At 38.5% G+C, this 23,955-nt stretch overlaps 1 protein-coding gene and 1 pseudogene across 3 annotated transcripts in view; one reads left to right on the top strand and one right to left on the bottom strand.

Annotated features, from left to right (window-relative positions):
* Positions 1-9,310, top strand: part of IL1R1 (interleukin 1 receptor type 1) — an 88,832-nt gene extending 79,522 nt beyond the window's left edge. For all 3 annotated transcript variants that reach the window (XM_060169406.1, XM_060169404.1, XM_060169405.1), the window contains 3 exons: positions 5,564-5,707; positions 6,439-6,606; positions 7,119-9,310. In XM_060169406.1, the coding sequence (XP_060025389.1) occupies positions 5,564-5,707; positions 6,439-6,606; positions 7,119-7,537 (731 nt within the window). In that variant the 3' untranslated portion in view covers positions 7,538-9,310. The remainder of the gene's footprint in view (positions 1-5,563; positions 5,708-6,438; positions 6,607-7,118) is intronic.
* A 13,223-nt stretch (positions 9,311-22,533) lies between these two features.
* On the bottom strand, positions 22,534-23,690 carry LOC132531111 (elongation factor 1-alpha 1-like; annotated as a pseudogene).
* Positions 23,691-23,955: the final 265 nt, after the last annotated feature.

Below are 23,955 nucleotides of genomic sequence, written 5' to 3'. Positions count from 1 at the left end.
ATGAGGAGAGTACAAATGCAGGATATTTAAAATGCATTTGAAATTAAGAGATCAGCAACTTAATACAATAATGTATATATATAGCCTGCTATACCAAGACCTCATGTTAACCACAAACCAAAAATCTACAATAGATATACACATAAAAAAGGAAACTAACACTAGAGGTAGTCATCAAATCACAAGAGAAGAGAACAAAAGAGGAAAAGAAAAAAAAAAGTCCTACCAAAACAAATCCAGAACAATTAACAAAATGGCAATAAGAACATACAGACTGGCTGAATGGATACAAAAGCAAGACCCATATATACATATATCATCTACCAGAGACCCACTTCAGATCTAGAGATATATACAGACTGAAACTGAGGGGATGGAAAAAGATATACCATGCAAATGGAAATCAAAAGAAAGCTGGTGTAGCAATTCTCGTATCAGACAAAATAGACTTTAAAATAAAGACTGTTACAAGAGACAAAGAAGGACACTACATAATGATCAAGGGATCAATCCAAGAAGAAGATTTAACAATTGTAACTATATATGCACCTAGCATAGAAGGAGCACCTCGATATCTAAGGAGAATGTTATCAGCTATAAAAGGAGAAATTGACAGTAAGGCAATAATAGTGGGGGACTTTAACACCCTACTTACATCAATGGACAGATCATCCAGACTGAGCATCAATCAGGAAACTCAGGCCTTACATGGCACAGTAGACCAGATGGACTTAATTATAAGAGCATTCCATCTGAAAGCAGGGAATACACATTCTTTTCAAGTGCACATGGAACATTCTCCAGGATAGATCACATGTTGGGCCACAAAGCAAGCCTTGGTAAATTTAAGAAAATGGAAATCATATCAAGCATCGTTTCCAACCACAACACTGAGATTAGAAATCAACTACAAGAAAAAAACTGCAAAAACCACAAACATGTGGAGGCTATATAATATGCTACTAAAGAACCAATGGATCACCTGAAGAAATCAAAGAGGAAATAAGAAAAAAAAACCCTAGAGACAAATGAAAAAAACATGTCCATCCAAAACCTCTGGGATGCAGCAAAGGCAGTTCTAAAAGAGGAGTTTATAGTGATACAATCTTAGGAAACAAGAAAAATCTCAAATAATCTAATACCTAAAGTAACTACAGGAAGAAGAACAAACAAAACCCAAAGTTAGTAGAAGAAATCATAAAGATCAGAACAGGAATAAAGAAAATTGATAAACCTTTAGCCAGACTCATCAAGAAAAAAGGGAGATGGCCCAAAGTAATAAAATTAGAAACAAAAAAGAAGTTACAACTGACACTGCAGAAATACAGTGTCATAAGAGGACCATAAGAGACTACAACAACTAGCTATATGCCAATAAAATGGACAACCTAAAAGAAATGGACAAATTCCTAGAAAGGTACAGTCTCCCAAGACTGAAACAGGATGAAATAGATAATATGAACAGACCAATTACAAGTACTGAAATTGAGTCTGTGATTTTAAAACTCCTAACAAACAAAAGTTCAGGACCAGATGGCTTCACAGGTGAATTCTACCAAATATTTAGAGAAGAGTTAATGCCTATCCTTCTGAAACTATTCCAAAGAATTGCAGAGGAAGCAACACTTCCAAATGCATTCTATGAGGCCCCCATCACCCTGATACCAAAACCAGACAAAGATGCCACAAAAAAAGAAAATTACAGGCCAATATCAGTGATGAATATAAATGCAAACATCCTCAAAAAATACTAGCAAACCAAATCCAACAATACATTAAAAGGATCATACACCATGATCAAATGGGATTTATCCCAGAGATGCAAGGGTTTTTCAGTATCCACAAATCAATCAGTGTGCTACACCACATTAACAAATTGAAGAATAAAAACCATATGATCATCTCAATAGATGCAGAAGAAGCTTTTGACAAAATTCAGCACCCATTTATGATAAAAACTCTCCAGAAAGTGGGCATAGAGGGAACATAATAAAAGTCATATATGACAAACCCACAGCTAACATTATAATCAACACTGAAAAGCTGAAAGCATTTCCTCTAAGATTTCCTCAGGAACAGTACAAGGATGCCCACTCTTGCCACTTTTATTCAACTTAATTTTAGGATTCCTAGCCAGAGCAATCAGAGAAGAAAAAGAAATAAAAGGAAACCAAATTGGAAAAGAGGTAAAACTGTCACTGTTTGCAGATGACATGATACTGTACATAGAAAATGCTAAAGATGCTACCAGAAAACTACTAGAGCTCATCAGTGAATTTGGTAAAGTTGCAGGATAGAAAATTAATACACAGAAATCTCTTGCATTTCTATACACTAACAATAAGATCAGAAACAGAAATTAAGGAAACAATGCCATTTATCATCACATCAAAAAGAATAAAACACCTAGGAATAAACGTACCTAAGGAGGCAAAAGACCTGTACCCCGAAAACTATCAGACACTGATGAAAGAATTTGAAAATGACACAAACAGATGGAAAGATATACCATGTTCTTAGATTGGAAGAATCAGTATTTTCAAACTGACTGTACTACTCCAGGTAATCTACAGATTCAGTGAAATCCCTATCAAACTACCAATGGCATTTTTCACAGAACTAGAACAAAAAATTTTTAAATCTCTATGGAAACAGAAAAGACCCTGAATAGCCAGAGCAATCTTGAGAAAGAAAAACAGCTGGAGGAATCAGGCTCTCTGGCTTCAGACTATACTGAAAAGCTACAATCATCAAAGCAGTATGGTACTGTCACAAAAACAGAAATATAGATCAATGGAACAGGATAGAAAGCCCAGAAATAAACCCACACACCTGTGGTCAATTAAACAAAGGAAGCAATAATATACAGTGGAGAAAAGATAATCTCATCAATAAGTGGTGCTGGGAAAACTGGACAGCTACATGTAAAAGAATGAAATTAGAACATTCTTTAACACCCTATACAAAAATAAACTCCACATGGATTAAAAACATAAATGTAAGGCCAGATACTATAAAACTCCTAGAGGAAAATACAGGCAGAACATTCTTTGACATAAATCACAGCAATATTTTTCCCGATCCATCTTCTAGATGCCAATAAAAGCAAAACCAAATGGGACCTAAGTAAACTTTAAAAGCTTTTGCACAGCAAATGAAACCATAAACAAAGTGAGAAGATGACCTATAGAACTGGAGAAATTATTTGCAAATGATGCCTCTGACAAGGGATTAATCTCCAAAATACACAAATAGTCATACAACTCAATAATAACCAAAAAACCCAATCAAAAAATGTGCAGAAGACCTAAATAGACATTTTTCCAAAGAAGACATACAGATAGCCAACAGGCACATGAAAAAATGCTCAACATCACTAATTATTAGAGAAATCAAAACTACAATGAGGTGTCACCTCATTCTTGTCAAAATGGCCATCATCAAAACATCTACAAATAATAAATCCTGGAGAGGGAATGGAGAAAAGGGAACCCTCATATGCTGTTGGTAAGAATGAAAATTGGTACAGCCACTATAGAGAACAGTATGGTGGTTCCTTAGAAAACTAAAAATAGAGTTATCATATGATCCTGCAATCCCACTTCTGGGCATATATCCAGAGAAAACTATAATTCAAAAAGATACATGCACCCCAGTGTTCCTAACAGCACTATTTAACAATGGAAGCAACCTAAATGTCTATCAGCAGATGAATGGATAAAGAAGATGTGGTATATATTTGCGATAAAATGTTACTCTGCCATAAATAGAATAATTCCATTTGTATCAACATGGATAGACCTAGAGATTATCATACTAAGTGAAGTAGACCAAACAGAGAAAGACAAATATGTTATCGCTTGTATGTGGAATCTAAAAAAAAAAAAAAGATACAAATGAACTTGTTTACAGAACAGAAATAGACACACAGACATAGCAAACAAACTTATGGTTCCCAAAGTTGGAAGGGGAGGGGGGGGATAAATTAGGAGTTGGGGATTAACATATATATACTAATATATATAAAATAGATAACCAACAAGAACATACTGTATAGCACAGAGAACTATACTCAATATTTTGTAATAACCTATAAGGGGAAAAATCTGAAAAAGAATATATATATATACACACATCTAACTGAATTATATATTTTATTTGTATATATAACTGAATCACTTTGCTGTACACCTGAAACTAACATGACATTATAAGTCAGCTATACTCCAATAAAAAAATCTTAAAGTGTTTGTGAAATATTTTAAGATAATTTGTAGTTGAATTAAAATACGGTATTTATGAATGTGTACATGGAAGAAAATCTAAAAGAACCTATGGACAAACTATTAGAATTAACAGCTAAATGAATTTAACATGATCACTAGTGTATATGTTTATATATAGTATTTCTATGTATTTCTGCAAATACCAACAACAAATAGAAATTAAGTTTAAAAAATAACATTTATAGTAGCATCAAAAACTATCAAATATTCAGTATATAGGAATAAATCCAGCAACAGCTGTTCAAAATCTGTGATACAAACTAAAAATACATTATCGAGATAAATTAAAGACCTAATAGATGGAGGGATATACAATATCCATGGATTGAAAGACTGAAATACTCAGTATTATAAATATGTTAGTTCCCTTCAAATTAATCTACAGATTCAAAACAATTCCAATCAAAATCTCAGCAATATTTGTACAGGTGTGGGTGGGCATTTGTGTGGGCATGTTGTTGTGGGCACGTTTATCCTAAAGGTCATATTGGAAATGTAAAGGGCCAAGACAAGTCAAGGTGGTCTTGAATAAAAACAACAAATCGCAAAGATTTACGCTTCAGCTATCATGATCTTGTACAAAGCTACAGTAATTAAGACTGTAAATGTGAACTATCAGTTGGGCCAATCGGATATTGATCTATCTTGAGTTCCACTTCATAGCCAGTTCAACTGCAGATGGATCAATGACTGAAATTGGAGAAGCAAAATAACAGAGCTTTCTGGATGCCTCCTTGGCCCTTGACATTTAGAAGGCTCCTCCTTTCTCTCCTCTCCTCTCCCTTACCTCTCCACATGAACTCCTCTGCAGTCATCAGATGCATAACTAGCATGTGAAGCTGGGAGGATGTGGAAGTGTGAAACACTGTCTGGCATCCCTAAACCCTTTTCTCCTTTCCTCCTGTCTTCAGCTTGCTCCACCTGACTCTCCTACTTTTGTAGAACTTTTGTAGGTTCTTGAGTGACTCTGACTTTACTCATAGTCCTATGGAATGCTCTATCCTATGGTCTTTGGTATTTTTTCTATGTTATTTCATACGACTTATGTGAAGATCTAATACAATGCACCTTAGTTTTATACAGTATCCATTCTCAATGCCTTTGTACATTAGTACTCATTAATAAAAGATGATAATGAATGGGTTAATACTGTCTGGGATCTGGGATTACAGGCCAATCCCAAATATGGTTTCTCTGGGATGATAATGTTTAATTTGCTATGCTCAATTTTTAAATTCTTTGGGTTCTAATATTTTTTCCCCTCTTTTCTGCTGTAGTCCCTGACTTCCAGACGCCCACAATTGGTATATTTGTCATGTTAACATTGGTAATTACATGCTCTGTTTTCATCTATAAAGTCTTCAAGGTTGACATTGTGCTTTGGTACAGAGATTCTTTCTATGATTTTCTCCCCAAAAAAGGTACAATTTTGTATTCTATGCAGTATTTTCTTGTTGGGATAGTTAAGAGATGTAAAAGCTAACTAAGAGGGGTTTTATTTAAATTTTAAAATGAAATGTGGCATATACAAAATAACATAATTATACATAATTATAGTTTCTTAACCAAATAGACTGAATAGTATTATTTTTTAAGTTACTGCTCTGGTGTTCATAATGGTGGGATAAACAGGCATTTAGAGCATCTGCTGATAAATCCAGTTATTCAGAAGCTGTGGTTGAGGACTTGCTCTGTGCTGGGTAGAACACAGATCACCCCATGATTTGCCATCAAATGGAAGAAATGATGTAATTTTCATGCATCAGGGAAGCACCCTCTCTTTTGTTTAAACCTCACAGAAAACTAATACTACACTAATATATAAAAGGAAGAATGGATAGCATTCAGGGCTTAGACGTTTGGGGAAGATGAGAACAGTGAGATAAGGGTAGTTCCATACTGAGGGGTAAAGAATGTTTGCATATGAGGGGACCATCGAATAATATAAGAAGAACTTTGTAGTAAAACAGAATAAATGTAAACTTGTAAGAAGATGAACACTTTAAAAAGGCATTATACTTTTGGTGTTGTTGCTTCATACCATTGCACACAAAATTAATAATTCACTATGAAATGCATGTTTGCGATACTGACTTTACCAAATCTCATTTTTTTTTCTTTTGGTTCTAAATATATTGAATTTTCTCTTTAGCTTCAGATGGAAAGACGTATGATGCATACATACTATGTCCAAAGACCCCTGGGGAAGGGTCCACCTCTAACTCAGATATTTTTGTGTTTAAAGTCTTACCTGAGGTCTTGGAAAAACAGTGTGGATATAAGCTCTTCATCAGTGGCCGAGATGACTATGTTGGGGAAAGTATGTATGCAGTGGAAAAAATAATAGTCTTGTAAAACTAATTTAATTACTAAACTTGGGTTCCCTCTTTCTGGGTGTACATATTTGACAATTTTAAGAGCCTCTTAAGTGGTGCATGATGACGACTTTCATATTAAATGCAAAGTGTTTACTTTTCTCATATTCTTTTGGGGTAACAATTAACTAAGTTTTATTTCATTTTGGAAAACTTAACTAGTTAGATCCAGTAGTTACTTTACAGCTGATGGTAAAATAGGAGTGATATAGATCCAGGGGTTTAACAAGAAAGTTTATAAATTTCTACTTAAAGTACTCTGACCCCTGCTCACCTTTTGTGGGTCAGTTTTTGATCTATTCTATAAAATGAGAAACTCCTTCAATCTTAGGTAAGGCAAGGAGAAAAGAGCATTAGGAGACATAGGCCATGGGGTGGGAAGAACCTTGAGGGGTTTTGGTTCTGGAGGGAATGATTGTAAGTTGAAAGTTTACTTGCTGTGCTTCGTGTTTTTCAGGCATTGTGGAGGTTGCTAATGAAACCATAAAGAAAAGCAGAAGACTGATTATCATTTTGGCCCGAGAAATATCAGGATTCTGCTGGCTGGGGAATTCATCTGAAGAGCAGATAGCCATGTACAACGCTCTCATTCAGGAAGGAATTAAAGTTGTCCTGCTGGAGCTAGAGAAAATCCCAGACTATGAGAAAATGCCAGAATCCATTAAATTCATTAAGCAGAAACAGGGGGCCATACGCTGGTCAGGGGACATTAGAGAAGGGTCGCAGACTACGAACTCGAGGTTCTGGAAGAAGGTCAGGTACCACATGCCGGTCCAGCGGCAGCCGCCTTCAGCCAAGCACAAGCTGCTGTCCCCGGCCACTCAGCTGGACTCTAAGGAGAAACGGCCACTGGAGGTCCACGTGCCCCTGGGGTAGCAGAGAAGCTTGGTCAAGAGTTCCTTGGTGATTCCTGTCTTCAGGCATTGCAGGCGGGGCTGGGCCTCACTGACTTGTACAGTCATACCACACACCTGTGTAGTCCCTTATCCCTGAGGTCACCTAGAATTGGATTGTTAAGGGAGCAGTAAGTGGTGACAGTTGCCCTGTGGCCAGGGCAACTCAGAGCAGAGGGCTTGGGAAGTCCTTTAACAAGGCAGCAGATGCCCTGTCTGAATGTTTGAACTGCTGAGAAAAGGCACTGAGGTGGCAAACAAGAGGAATGAACAATGAACGTGCAGGAAATCCCTTCTATAGACAGCTTTAGGAAGTCACCCACAGTCTGAGGGCAGGGCTGTGGCCCAGTATGGGGACAGCAGGGTCACTGGTCCTCGAGCGGTTCTCTTGGACATTGCTGCAGGCACAGTGAGACCCGTACTTCCCAGGGAAATTAGACACATTCTTGGAGAACTTTCCATTTGCCTTGCATTTCCCCATACCCCTTGACGGCTGGCAGTCACTTTGCAAAGATGGAATTTTACTTCACAGACCTTTAAAACTGTCATTTCAGTGAACAAAGGAATGCTCCAGTATTAGAAGGGTTTGCAATAACCTTAGCTTTCTGCAGGAAAGAGAGAATTTCCAGAGCAAGAGTTGCAAAGAATTGATCCACCTCTTAATGCCTTCCCCCTGGAATGACCATTCGGTTCCACCTTATTCTTCTGCATTTTACTTGACTCGTACCTTCTTTGGAAGGACAACTTCCAAGTCACCTCCTCCTTATACTCTGTCATACACACACGGCCCCAGATGAACCATCTTTCCCACAATGCTGCTGTGATCTCATCCTGTCCTTACTAGAATACTTCCACCGGCTCCTCCTGGTTCAGGAGCTAAAGCCCATGTTCTCCCACTTAGCATCTCACCACCCCAACACAGCTGGACCCCTCTTGGTCCTGCTCTGCGAATCCCAAGTTGTGCACCTTCATACCTGCCCCCAGTGCCCCTCCATCTCTGCCTCTCCTTCCTGTCTCCTCACATTTTCTCCAGCTGACCAGAATTTTACTGAAACTCAAAATTTACTCCAAGTCACTTCCTCCAAGAGATCTCCCCAAGAAACTGCCCTAAGGCACTTGCTCTCTTTTTCTCAGTCTGATTGTACTTATTGTTGGCTGTCACTTTATGGGAAGTCTGTTCTGTCTCCAGCTAAGGAGCCCTGCTCTCTGCAGGAGAGGTGTGGGTGTGTCTCTTTGTCAGAGGTGCCTTCAGAAGTAATTTGCACATATAACAGATTTGTGTAGTGCTTTATTGTTTAAAAATGTCCGCAGATTATCTTATTTAATTTTTGAAAATCTCTTTTAAGGTTTCCTCTACCCTCTTTCCTTTCAGGCCTTCCCCATTAATTAGATTTTACTGCGCTATCTGATGGTAAATTTTTTGTTTGTTCTGGTCAGCCTAACTGTTTAAGTTTGCAAATGCAATGAAGTGTTTCATTTCCAGTTGTTAAAACTGGCTTAGCAGAATTTTTATTTTCCCCCTTCTGCCTCTATTTTATTTGCAATGAAAGAAAGGGTATTGAGCCATTTTTTCAATGATATTTTTTGTAAATTATATTTGTACTGGTTAATGATGAAGGGTTTTTTAAAAACTTGTTTGTATAATTCTGTAGCAGATACCAAATATTTTTATATAGTAAGATGCCAGATTCATGTACAGCACCTATCATTGATCAATGGACTGTATTTATTTTCCAATAAAATTGTCAAAACCTGGTATTGACCGTTCTCCTTCAAATCTGTTTCTTTGCCGGTCCTCTCCTGAGTTTACCTGCACACTCCCAGGTCCCATAGAGAGTGAGGACACTCTGCCTGGGGAGGTCAGAGACCATTAGCTAACCAATGAGGGCTGATTCCCCTTTGTAGCCTCAGCTGTACTCCATCTGTTTGCTTGCTCCTAAAATGGATTAAAATGTGAGTCTTCTTATTAACCCTTTACCAGTCCAAAAACTGATAAGGGTAACTATTGTATAGACTTTTACATTTTCACCAGAAGGCCAAGACCCAGCTCTGCCCACCAGTGGGCAGACACTGGCCCCTCCCACCCAGAAGCATGAACAAGACTCTAGACGAGCCTCACCCACCAGGGGGCAGACAACAGATGCAAGAAAACTACAGTCCTGCAGCCTGTGGATATGAGTCCCCAAGCACAGGTCAGAACCTACTCTGGGACCAGATGATCCCTGGCCCTTGGGTGAAGAAAGGGAGTGTACTGATGGGACACATAGGACATTCCCTACAGAGGTCCACTTCTCCAAGTTTGAGAAACATAACTAACCTTCCACATACATAAAAATGCAAACAAATTTAGATGAAATAAGAAGGCAGAGAAATATATTCCAGATGAAGGAACAAGATAAAACCCCAGAAGGACAACTACGTGAAGTGGAGATATGAGAAGTAGTTCAGAGTACTGATCATAAAGATGACCCAAGAACACGGGAAAAGAACAGATGCACAGAGTGAGAAGCTACAAGAAGTTTTTAACAAAGAGTTAGAATGTATAGAGACAACCAGAGCTGAAGAATACAAAAACTGAAATGAAAAATGCACTAGAAGAAATCTAGAGCAGAATAAATGAGGCAGAAAAACAGTAAGTGAGCTGGAAGACAGAGGGGTGGAAATCACTGCCACAGAACAGAAAAATGAAAAGAAATGAGGACAGTCTAAGAGACTTCTGGAACAAGGTCAAATGCACCAACATTTGCATTATAGAGGTCCCAGAAGAGGAGAGAGAGAAAGGGCCTGAGAAAATATTTGAAGAGATAATAGCTAAAAACCTTCCAAACCTGGGAAAGGAAACAGTCACCCAAGCCCAGGAAGCAGAGAGAGTCCCATACAGGATTAACCAAAGGAGGAACACTCCAAGACACATAGTAATCAATTGAACAAAAATTGATAAAGGAAAAATATTAACAGCAACAAAGTAACATATAAAGGAATCCCCATAGGGCTTCAGCTAATTTTTCAGCAGAAATTCTATGCCAGAAAGGAACAGCATAATATACTGAAAGGGATGGAAGGGAAAAACCTACAACAAAAATACTCTACCCAGCAAGGTTCTCATTCAGATTTGACAGAGAAATCAAAAGATTTACAAACAAGCAAAAGCTAAAAGAATTTAGCATCACCAAAGCAGCTTTACAACAAAATGCTAAAGGAACTTTTGTAAGCAGAAAAGGCCACAACTAGAAATGAGACAATTAATGAAATGGGAAAGTTGCCTGGTAAAGGCAAACAAACAGTAAAGGTAGGGAGTCATCCACACACAAATATGATATGAAAAACAGTAAATGTGAGAGGAGAGGACAAATGCTGGATATTTAAAATACATTTGATACACACTACTATGTATAAAATAGATAACAATTGAGGACCTACTGTATAGCACAGGGAATTCTACTCAGTACTCTGTAATGACCTATATGGGAAAAGAATCTAAAAGAGTGGATATATGTATATGTATAACTGATTCACTCTGCTGTACAGCAGAAACTAACACAACATTGTAAATCAACTATACTCCAATAAAAATTAAAGAAAATAAAATGCATTTAAAATTAAGAAGTGAGTAACTTAAAACAATCATGTATATACAGAGATTGCTATACTGAAAACTCATGGTAACCACAAACCCAAAATCTATAATAGATATACACACAAAAAAGAAAAAGGAATCCAAACACAACACTAAAGATTATCAACAAATCACAAGAGAGCAAAAGAGGAAGGGAAAAATAAGACTTACAAAAACAAATCCAAAACAGTTAACAAAATGGCAATAAAAATACATATTGATAATGACCTTAAATGTAAACAGATTAAATGCTCCAACCAAAAGACAGACTGGCTGACTGGATACAAAAACAAGACCTGTATTTATACTGCCTACAAGAGACCCACTTAAGATCTAGAGATGTATACAGACTGAAGGTGAGGGGATAGAAAAAGGTATTCCAAGCAAATGGGAATCAAAAGAAAGCTGGAGTAGCAATACTTATATCAGACAAAATAGACTTTAAAAAAAAGACTGTTACAAGAGACAAAGAAGGACACTACATAATGATCAAGGGATCAATCCAAGAAGAGGATTTAACAATTGTAAATATATATGCACCCAACATAGGAGCACCTTAATATATAAGGGAAATGTTACCAGACATAAAAGGAGAAATTGACTGTAGGGCACTAATAGTGGGGGACTTTAACATCCCACTTACATCAATGGATGGAACATCCAGACTGAATATCAATAAGGAAACTGAGGCCTTAAATGACACAGTAGACCAGATGGACTTAACTGATAATTATTGAGCATTCCATCTGAAAGCAGCAGAATAAACATTCTTTTCAAGTGCACATGGAACTCGTCCAGGATAGATCACACGTTGGGCCACAAAGCAAGCCTTGGTAAATTTAAAAAAACTGAAATCACATCAAGCATCATTTCTGACCACAACACTATGAGGTTAGAAATCAACTACAAGAAAAAAAAACTGCAAAAATCACAAACATGTGGAGGCTAAATAATATTCTACTGAAGAACCAGTGAACCACTGAAGAAATCAAAGAGAAAACTCAGAAAAAGCTAGAAACAAATAAAAACAAAAACGTGTTGATCCAAAATCTTTGGGAGGCAACAAAAGCGGTTCTAAGAGGGAAGTTTATAGCAATACAATCTTACCTCAGGAAACAAGAAAAGTCTCCAACAACCTAAGCTTACACATAAAGTGACTATACAAAGAGGAACAGGTGGAGATCACCTTCCTCCCCACAGATACACCAGAAATACATCTACACGTGGAACAACTCCTACAGAACACTACTGAACGCTGGCAGAAGACCTCAGACCTCCCAAAAGGCAAGAAAGCCCCCACGTACCTGGGTAGGGCAAAAGAAAAAAGAATAAACAGAGACAAAAGGATAGGGACGGAACCTGCACCAGTGGGAGGGAGCTGTGAAGGAGCAAAGGTTTCCACACACTAGGAAGCCCCTTCGTGGGCGGAGACTGCGGGTGGTGGAGGGGGAAGCTTTGGAGCCGCGGAGGAGAGCGCAGCCACAGGGGTGCGGAGGGCAAAGCGGAGAGATTCCCGCACAGAGGATCAGGGCCGACCAGCACTCACCAGCCCGAGAGGCTTGTCTGCTCACCCACCGGGGCGGGCGGGGCTGGGAGCTGAGGCTTGGGCTTTGGAGCACCGGGAGAGGACTGGGGTTGGCAGCGTGAACAGAGTCTGAAGGGGTTAGTGCACCACAGCTAGCTGGGAGGGAGTCCAGGGAAAAGTCTGGACCTGCCGAAGAGGCAAGAGACTTTCTCTTCCCTCTTTGTTTCCTGGTGCGCGAGGAGAGGGGATTAAGAGCGCTGCTTAAAGGAGCTCCAGAGATGGGCGCGAGCCGCAGCTAAAAGCGCGGTCCCCAGAGACGGGCATGAGACGCTAAGGCTGCTGCTGCCGCCACCAAAAAGCCTGTGTGCGAGGACAGGTCACTATCCACACCCCACTTCCGGGGAGCCTGTGCAGCCCGCCACTGCCAGGGTCCCGGGATCCAGGGACAACTCCCCCGGGAGAACGCACAGCATGCCTCAGGCTGGTGCAATGTCACGCCAGCCTCTGCCACAGCAGGCTCACCCCGCACTCCGTGCCCCTCCCTCCCCCCCGGCCTGAGTGAGCCAGAGCCCCCGAATCAGCGGCTCCTTTAACCCCATCCTGTCTGAGCGAAGAATAGATGCCCTCTGGCGACCTACACGCACAGGCGGGGCCAAATCCAAAGCTGAGCCCCTGGGAGCTGTGAGAACAAAGAAGAGAAAGGGAAATCTCTCCCAGCAGCCAAAAAGCAGCAGATTAAAGCTCCACAAACAACTTGATGTAACCTGCATCTGTGGAATACATGAACAGACAATGAATCATCCCAAATTGAGGAGGTGGACTTTGAGAGCAAGATTTATGATTTTTTCCCCTTTTCCTCTTTTTGTGAGTGCGTAGGTGTATGCTTCTGTGTGAGATTTTGTCTGTATAGCTTTGCTTCCACCATTTGTCCTAGGGTTCTACCCATCCGTTTTTTTGTTTTGTTTTGTTTTGGCTTTTAATTATTTTTTCTTAATTATTTTTTTATTTTAATAACTTTATTATATTTTATCTTACTTTATTTTATTTTACTTTATCTTCTTTCTTTCTTTTTTCCTTCCCTCCCTCCCTCCCCCTCCCTTCCTTTCTTTCTTTCTTTCTTCTACTAATCCTTTCTTTCTACTTTTTCTCCCTTGTATTCTGAGCCGTGTGGATGAAAGGCTCTTGGTGCTGCAGCCAGGAGTCAGTGCTGTGCCTCTGAGGTGGGAGAGCCAACTTCAAGACACTGGTCCACAAGAGGCCTCCCAGCTCCACATATCAAATGGCAAAAATCTCCCAGAGATCTCCATCTCAACACCAACACCCAGCTTCACTCAACGACCAGCAAGCTACAGTGCTGGACACCCTATGCCAAACAACTAGCAAGACAGGAACACAACCCCACCCATTAGCAGAGAGGCTGCCCAAAATCATAATAAGTCCACAGACACCCCAAAACACACCACCAGACGTGGACCTGCCCACCAGAAAGACAAGATCCAGCCTCATCCGCCAGAACACAGGCACTAGTCCCCTCCACCAGGAAGCCTGCACAACCCACTGAACCAACCTTAGCCACTGGGGGCAGACACCAAAAACAATGGGAACTACAAACCTGCAGCCTGCAAAAAGGAGACCCCAAACACAGTAAGCTAAGCAAAATGAGAAGACAGAGAAACACACAGCAGATGAAGGAGCAAGATAAAAACCCACGAGACCTAAGGAAGAGGAAATAGGCAGTCTACCTGAAAAAAATTCAGAATAATGATACTACAGATGATCCAAAATCTTGGAAATAGAATAGACAAAATGCAAGAAACATTTAACAAGGACCTAGAAGAACTAAAGATGAAACAAGCAATGATGAACAACACAATGAATGAAATTAAAAATACTCTATATGGGATCAATAGCAAATAACTGAGGCAGAAGAACAGATAAGTGACCTGGAAGATAAAATAGTGGAAATAACTACTGCAGAGCAAAATAGAGAAAAAAGAATGAAAAGAACTGAGGACAGTCTCAGAGACCTCTGGGACAACATTAAACGCACCAACATTCGAATTATAGGGGTTACAGAAGAAGAAGAGAAAAGGAAAGGGACTGAGAAAATATTTGAAGAGATTATAGTGGAAGACCTCACTAATATGGGAAAGGAAATAGTTAATCAAATCCAGGAAGCACAGAGAGTCCCATACAGGATAAATCCAAGGAGAAATACGCCAAGACACATATTAATCAAACTGTCAAAAATTAAATACAAAGAGAACATATTAAAAGCAGCAAGGGAAAAACAACAAATAACACACAAGGGAATCCCCATAAGGTTAACAGCTGATCTTTCAGCAGAAACTCTGCAAGCCAGAAGGGAATGGCAGGACATATTTAAAGTGATGAAGAAGAAAAACCTGCAACCAAGATTACTCTACCCAGCAAAGATCTCATTCAGATTTGATGGAGAAATTAAAACCTTTACAGACAAGCAAAAGTTGAGAGAGTTCAGCACCACCAAACCAGCTTTACAACAACTGCTAAAGGAACTTCTCTAGACAAGAAACACAAGAGAAGGAAAAGACCTACAATAACGAACCCAAAACAATTAAGAAAATGGGAACAGGAACATACATATCGATAATTACCTTAAATATAAATGGACTAAATGCTCCCACCAAAAGACACAGATTGGCTGAATGGATACAAAAACAAGACCCATATATTATGCTGTCTACAAGAGACCCACTTCAGACCTAGAGACACATACAGACTGAAAGCGAGGGGATGGAAAAAGATATTTCATGCAAATGGAAACCAAAAGAAAGCTGGAGTAGCAATTCTCATATCAAACAAAATAGACTTTAAAATAAAGACTATTAGAAGAGACAAAGAAGGACACTACATAATGATGAAGGCATCGATCCAAGAAGAAGATATAACAACTGTAAATATTTATGCACCCAACATAGGAGCACCTCAATACATAAGGCAAATGCTAACAGCCATAAAAGGGGAAATCAACAGTAACATATTCATAGTACGGGACATTAACACCCCACTTTCACCAATGGACAGATGATCCAAAATGAAAATAAATAAGGAAACACAAGCTTTAAATGATACATTAAACAAGATGGACTTAATTGATATTTATAGGACACTCCATCCAAAAACAACAGAATACGCATTTTTCTCAAGTGCTCATGGAACACTCTCCAGGATAGATCATATCTTGGGTCAGAAATCAAGCCTCAGTAAATTTAAGAAAATTGAAATTGTATCAAGTATCTTTTCCGACAACAACACTGTGAGACTAGATATCAATTACGGGAAAAGGTCCGTAAAAAATACAAACACATGGAGGCTAAACAATACACTACTTAATAACGAAGTGATCACTGAAGAAATCAAAGACGAAATTAAAAAATATCTAGAAACAAATGACAATGGAGACACGACGACCCAAAATCTATGGGATGCAGCAAAAGCAGTTCTAAGAGGGAAGTTTATAGCAATACAATCCTACCTTAAGAAACAGGAAACATTTCAAATAACCAACCTAACCTTGCACCTGGAGCAATTAGAGAAAGAAGAACAAAAAACCCCCAAAGTTAGCAGAAGGAAAGAAATCATAAAAATCAGATCATAAATAAATGAAAAAAAATGAAGGAAATGATAGCAAAGATCAATAAAACTAAAAGCTGGTTCTTTGAGAAGATGAACAAAATTGATAAACCATTAGATAGACTCATCAAGAAATAAAGGGAGAAGACTCAAATGAATAGAATTAGAAATGAAAAAGGAGAAGTAACAACTGACAATGCAGAAATACAAAAGATCATGACAGATTACTACAAGCAACTGTATGCCAATAAAATGGACAACCTGGAAGAAATGGACAAATTCTTAGAAATGCACAACCTGGCAAGACTGAATCCGGAAGAAATAGAAAATATGAACAGACCAATCACAAGCACTGAAATTGAAACTGATTAAAAATCTTCCAACAAACAAAACCCCAGGACCAGATGGTTTCACAGGTGAATTCTATCAAACATTTAGAGAAGAGCTAACACCTATCCTTCTCAAACTCTTCCAAAATATAGCAGAGGGAGGAACACTCCCAAACTCATTCTATGAGGCCACCATCACCCTGATACCAAAACCAGACAAGGATGTCACAAGGAAAGAAAACTACAGGCCAATATCACTGATGAACATAGATGCAAAAATCCTCAACAAAATACTAGCAAAGAGAATCCAACAGCACATTAAAAGGATCATACACCATGATCAAGTAGGGTTTATTCCAGGAATGCAAGGATTCTTCAATATACGCAAATCAATCAACGTGATACACCATATTAACAAATTGAAGGAGAAAAACCGTATGATCATCTCAATAAATGCAGAGAAAGCTTTTCACAAAATTCAACACCCATTTATGATAAAAACCCTGCAGAAAGTAGGCATAGAGGGAACTTTCCTCAACATAATAAAGGCCATATATGACAAACCCACAGCCAACATCATCCTCAATGGTGAAAAACTGAAAGCATTTCCACTAAGATCAGGAACAAGACAAGGTTGCCCACTCTCACCACTCTTATTCCACATAGTTTTGGAAGTTTTAGCCACAGCAATCAGAGAAGAAAAGGAAATAAAAGGAATCCAAATCGGAAAAGAAGAAGTAACGCTGTCACTGTTTGCAGATGACATGATACTATACATAGAGAACCCTAAAGATGCTACCGGAAAACTACTAGAGCTAATCAACGAATTTGGTAAAGTAGCAGGATACAAAATTAATGCACAGAAATCTCTGGCATTCCTATGCACTAATGATGAAAAATCTGAAAGTGAAATCAAGAAAACACTCCCATTTACCTTTGCAACAAAAAGAATAAAATACCTAGGAATAAACCTACCTAAGGAGACAAAAGACCTGTATGCAGAAAATTATAAGACACTGATGAAAGAAATTAAAGATGATACAACTAGATGGAGAGATATACCATGTTCTTGGATTGGAAGAATCAACATTGTGAAAACGACTCTACTACCCAAAGCAATCTACAGATTCAATGCAATCCCTATCAAACTACCACTGGCATTTTTCACAGAACTAGAACAAAAAATTTCACAATTTGTATGGAAACACAAAAGACCCCGAATAGCCAAAGCAATCTTGAGACCGAAAAACGGAGCTGGAAGACTCAGGCTCCCGGACTTCAGACTATACTACAAAGCTACAGTAATCAAGACAGTATGGTACTGGCACAAAAACAGAAAGATAGATCAATGGAACAGGATAGAAAGCCCAGAGATAAACCCACGTTCATATGGTCACCTTATCTTTCATAAAGGAGGCAGGAATGTACAGTGGAGAAAGGACAGCCTCTTCAATAAGTGGTGCTGGGAAAACTGGACAGGTACATGTAAAAGTATGAGATTAGATCACTCCCTAACACCATACACAAAAATAAGCTCAAAATGGATTAAAGACCTAAACGTAAGGCCAGAAACTATCAAACTCTTAGAGGAAAACATAGGCAGAATGCTCTTTGACATAATTCACAGCAAGATCCTTTCTGACCCACCTCCTAGAGAAATGGAAATAAAAACAAAAATAAACAAATGGGACCTAATGAAACTTCAATGCTTTTGCACAACAAAGGAAACCATAAACAAGATCAAAAGACAACCCTCAGAATGGGAGAAAATATTTGCATATGAAGCAACTGACAAAGGATTAATCTCCAAAATTTATAAGCAGCACATGCAGCTCAATAACAAAAAAACAACCCAATCCAAAAATGGGCAGAAGACATTTCTCCAAAGAAGATATACAGACTGCCAACAAATACATGAAAGGATGCTCAACATCATTAATCATTAGAGAAATGCATATCAAAACTACGATGAGATATCATCTCACACCAGTCAGAATGGCCATCATCAAAAAATCTAGAAACAATAAATGCTAGAGAGGGTGTGGAGAAAAGGGAACCCTCTTGCACTGTAGGTGGGAATGTAAATTGATACAGCCACTGTGGAGAACAGTATGGAGGTTCCTTAAAAAACTATAAATAGAACTACCATATGACCCAGCAATCCCACTACTGGGCATATACCCTGAGAAAACCATAATTCAAGAAGAGTCATGTACCACAATGTTCATTGCAGCTCTATTTACAATAGCCCAGAGATGGAAACAACCTAAGTGTCCATCATCGGATGAATGGATAAAGAAGATGTGGCACATATATACAATGGAATATTACTCAGCCATAAAAAAAAACGACATTGAGCTATTTGTAATGAGGTGGATGGACCTAGAGTCTGTCATACAGAGTGAAGTAGGTCAGAAAGAGAAAGACAAATACCGTATCCTAACACATATATATGGAATTTAAGAAAAACAATGTCATGAAGCACCTAGGGGTAAGACAGGAATAAAGACACAGATCTATTAGAGAACGGACTTGAGGTTATGGGGAGGGGGAAGGGTGAGCTGTGACAAAGCGAGAGAGAGGCATGGACATATATACACTACCAAACGTAAGGTATATAGCTAGTGGGAAGCAGCCGCACAGCACAGGGAGATCAGCTCGGTGCTTTGTGACTGCCTGGAGGGGTGGGATAGGGAGGGTGGGAGGGAAGGAGACGCAAGAGGGAAGAGATATGGGAACATATGTATATGTATAACTGATTCACTTTGTTATAAAGCAGAAACTAACACACCATTGTAAAGCAATTATACTCCAATAAAGATGTAAATAAATAAATAAAACGAAGAGGAACAAACAAAACCCAAAGTTAGTAGGAGGAAATCATAAAGATCAGAGCAGAAATAAATGAAATAGAAACAAAGAGAAAAGCAAAAGTCAATGAAACTAAAAGCTGGTTCTTTGAAAAGAGAAACAAAATGGATTAATCTTTAGCTGGACTTATCAACAAGAAAAGGGAGAGGATTCAAATGAATAAAGTTAGAAATGAAAAAGGAGAAATTACAACTGACAACACAGAAATACAAAGGATCATAAGAGACTATAACAACTATATGCCAATAAAATGGACAACCTAGAAGAAATGGATACATTCTTAGAAAGGTACAGTCTCCCAAGACTGAAACAGGATGAAATAGATAATATGAACAGACCAATTACAAGTACTGAAATTGAATCTATGATTTTAAAAGTCCCAACAAACAAAAGTTCAGGACCAGATGGCTTCACAGGCAAATTCTACCAAATATTTAGAGAAAAGGTTATGCCTATCCTTCTGAAACTATTCCAAAGAATTGCAGAGGAAGCAACACTTCCAAACTCATTCTACGAGGCCACCATCACCCTGATACTAAAACTGGACAAAGATACTACAAAAAAAGAAAACTACAGGCCAATATCCCTGATGAATATAAATGCAAACATCCTTAAACAATACTAGCAAAACAAATCCATCAATAGATTAAAAGAATCATACACCATGATTGAGAGTGATTTATCCCAGTGATGCAAGGATTTTTCAGTATCTGCAAATCAATCAGTGTAATATACCACATTAACAAATTGAATAATAAAAACCATATACTCATCTCAGTAGATGCAGAAAAAGCTTTTGACAAAAGTTAACACATATTTATGATAAAAACTCTCCAGAAAGTGGGCATAGAGGGAAGCTTCCTTAACATAATAAAGGCCATATATGACAAACCCACAGCTAACATCATACTCAGTGGTGAAAAGCTGAAAGCATTTCCTCTAAGATCAGTAACAAGACAAGGATGGCAGCTGTTGCCACCTTTTTACAACATAGTTTTGTAAGTCCTAGCCACAGCAATCAGAGAAGAAAAATAAAAGGAACCCAAATTGGAAAGGAAGAAGTAAAACTGTCACTGTTTGCAGATGATATGATACTATACATAGAAAATCCTGAAGATGCTACCAGAAAACTACGAAAGCTCATCAATGAATTTGGTAAAGTTTCAGGATAGAAAAATTAATACACAGAAATCTGTTGCATTTCTATACAGTAACAATGAAAGATCAGAAAGAGAAACTAAGGAAACGATCCCATTTACCGTCTCATCAAAACCAATAAAATACCTAGGAATAATCACACCTAAGGAGGCAAAAGACCTGTACTCTAAAAACTGTAAGATGCTGATAAAAAATTGAATACAACACAGATGGAAATATAGCATGCTATTGAACTGGAGGAATCAATATTGTCAAAATGACTATACTACCCAAAGCAGTCTACATATTCATTGCAATCCCTATCAAACTACCAATGGCATTTTACACAGAACTAGAAGAAAAAATTTGTATGGAGACACAAAAGACTCCAAATAGCCAAAGCAATCTTGAGAAAGAAAAACCGAGCTGGAGGAATCAGGTGCCCTGATTTCAGACTATACTACAAAGCTACAGTAATCAAAACAGTATGGTACTGGCACAAAAACAGACATATAGATCAATGGAAGAGGAAGGCCCAGAAATAAACCCATGCACCTATGGTCAATTAATATACAACAAAAAAGGGAAGCATATACAATGGAGAAAAGACATTCTCTTCAATAAGTGGTACTGGGAAAACAGAACTGCTAGATGTAAAAGAATGAAATTAGAACATCCTCTAACACCATATATAAAAATAGACTCAAAATGGATTAAAGACCTAAATATAAAACCAGTTACTGTAAAACTCCTAGAGGAAAACAAAGGCAGAACACCCTTTGACAAAAATTGCTGGAGTATCTTCTTGGATCTTTCTCCTAGAGTAATGAAAGAAAACAAAAATAAAGAAATGGGGACTAATTAAACTTAAAAGCTTTTACACAGCAACAGAAACTGTAAAAAATGAAGACAACATACAGAATGGCAGAAAATATTTACAATTGATGTGACTGACAAGGGATTCATCTCCAAAATATACAAACAGCTCATACAACTCAGTATCAAAAGGCAAACAGCCTCATCAAAAATGGGCAAAAGATCTATGAAGATATCTCTCCACAGAAAACATACAGATTCCAAAAGGCACATGAAAAGATTCTTAGCATGGCTGATTATTAGAGAAATGCAAATCAAAACTACAATGAGGTATCACCTCACACCAGTCAGAATTTCCATTATTAAAATGTCTGCAAATAACAAATGCTAGAGAGGGGGTGGAGAGAAAGGAACCCTCCTACACTGTTGGTGGGTGTGTAAATTGGTGCAGCCACTACGGAGAACAATATGGAGATTCTTTAAAACTATAAATAGAACTACTATGTGATCCTGCAGTCCTGGTCATCTATTTGGAGAAAACCATAATTGAAAAAGATACATGCACCCCAATGTTCATAGCAGCACTATTTACAATAGCCAAGACATGGAATCAACCTAAATGTCCATCAACAGATAAATGAACAAAGAAGATGTGGTGTATATACATACAATGAAATATTACTTGGTCAAAAAAAAGAATGAAATAATGCCATTTTCAGCAACATGGATGGATCTAGTGCTTATCATATTAAGTGAAGTAAGCCAGACAGAGACAAATATCATATAATATCACTTATATTTTAAAAATCTTTAAAAAAAGATACAAAACAAAAATAGACCCACAGACACAGAAAAACTTAGGGTTACTAAAGGGGATGTGGGGGGACAGGTATAAATTACGAGTGGGGGATTAAGATATACACAGCACTATATATAAAGTAGATAACCAACAAGGACTACTGTATGGCACATATATTTATCTGAATCAATTGACTGTATACCTGAAACTAATGCAAAGTTGTAGTTCAACTATATTTTAATTTAAAAAAAGAGGGTATTGGGGATAATATTCATTTAGCTTTCTGAACTTTCTGGGCAGACCTGGTGCCTTGTCAACTCCAGCTGCCTTCTTGTCTGCTGCTTTGATGACATCCACAGTTACTGTCTATCTCATGTCATGAACAGCAAAACAAACAAGAAGGATAGTCATAGAGGTTCACAACACACATGGGCTTGCCAACAAGCATATCAACAATGGCAACATCACCAGATTTCAAGAATTTGGGGACATCTTCCAGCTTGTTTTTCCAGAATGATGATCAATCTTCTCTTTCAGCTCAGCAAACCTGTAAGCAATGTGAGCTGTGTGACAGTCCAGCACAGGTGAATATCCAATGCTGATTTGTCCTGGATGGTTCAAGATAATCACGTGAGCTGTGAAGCCAGATGTTTCCACTGGTGGGTCATTTTTGCTGTCACAAGCCACATTGCCATGACAAACATAGTTGACAGACATGCTCTTGACATTGAAGCCCACATGGTCCCCCGGAAGGGCTTTACTCAAAACTTAATGGTGCATTTCAACAGACTTTACTTCAGTTCTAACAATGACTGGAGCAAAGGTGACCACCATGCCACGTTTGAGAACGCAAGTCTCCACTCGACCCAAAGGGACAGTACCAATAACACCAATTTTGTAGACATCCTGGAGGGGCAGATGCAAGGACTTGTCAGTTGGACAAGTTGGTGGCAAGATGCAATCCAGAGCTTCAAGCAGTGTGGTTCCACTGGTATTGGCAGCTTTACAGATGATTTTCCATCCCTTGAACCATGGCATGCTAGCACTTGACTCCAGCATGGTTCCACCATTCCAGCCAGAAATTGGCACAAATTCTACTGTGTCAGAGTTGTAGCCAATTTTCTTAATGTAGGTGCTAAATTCCTTAATAATTTTCTTGTATCTCTTCTGGCTGTAAGGTGACCAGTGGAATCCATTTTGTTAACTCCAACAATTAGTTCTTTCACGACCAGAGTGTTAGCCAGAAGGGCATATTCTTGGAGATACCCGCTTCAAATTCACAACACCAGCAGCAACAATCAGGACAGCGCAGTCGGCCTGGGATATGCCTGTAATCATGTTTTTGACAAAGTCTCTGTGTCCTGGGGCATCAATGATGGTCACATAGTACTTGCTGTTCTCGAATTCCCACAGGGAGATGTCAATGGTGATAACATGCTCATGTTCAGCTTTCAGTCTGTCCAAGACCCAGGCATACCGTAAGCAGCTTTAGGCAGGAAAGAGCTCTCTGCAGGAGACACCTCTTGTCCTGTCACTAACCTTAAACAAAGCACCTCCATATTCTACGCATCTCCAGCCCTAGCACACCTTTCAAATCTTTGGATCACATAATACCTTCCTAACCTGTTAGCTCTTTCCATAGATCAAAGAAGTAGAAATGAAGAATAAGTAATTAACAGATGATGAAATCTCT

Source organism: Lagenorhynchus albirostris, chromosome 13 (genome assembly GCF_949774975.1).
Source record: "Lagenorhynchus albirostris chromosome 13, mLagAlb1.1, whole genome shotgun sequence".
Lineage (NCBI taxonomy): Eukaryota > Metazoa > Chordata > Mammalia > Artiodactyla > Delphinidae > Lagenorhynchus > Lagenorhynchus albirostris.
This window is presented reverse-complemented; position numbering and strand designations above follow the sequence as displayed.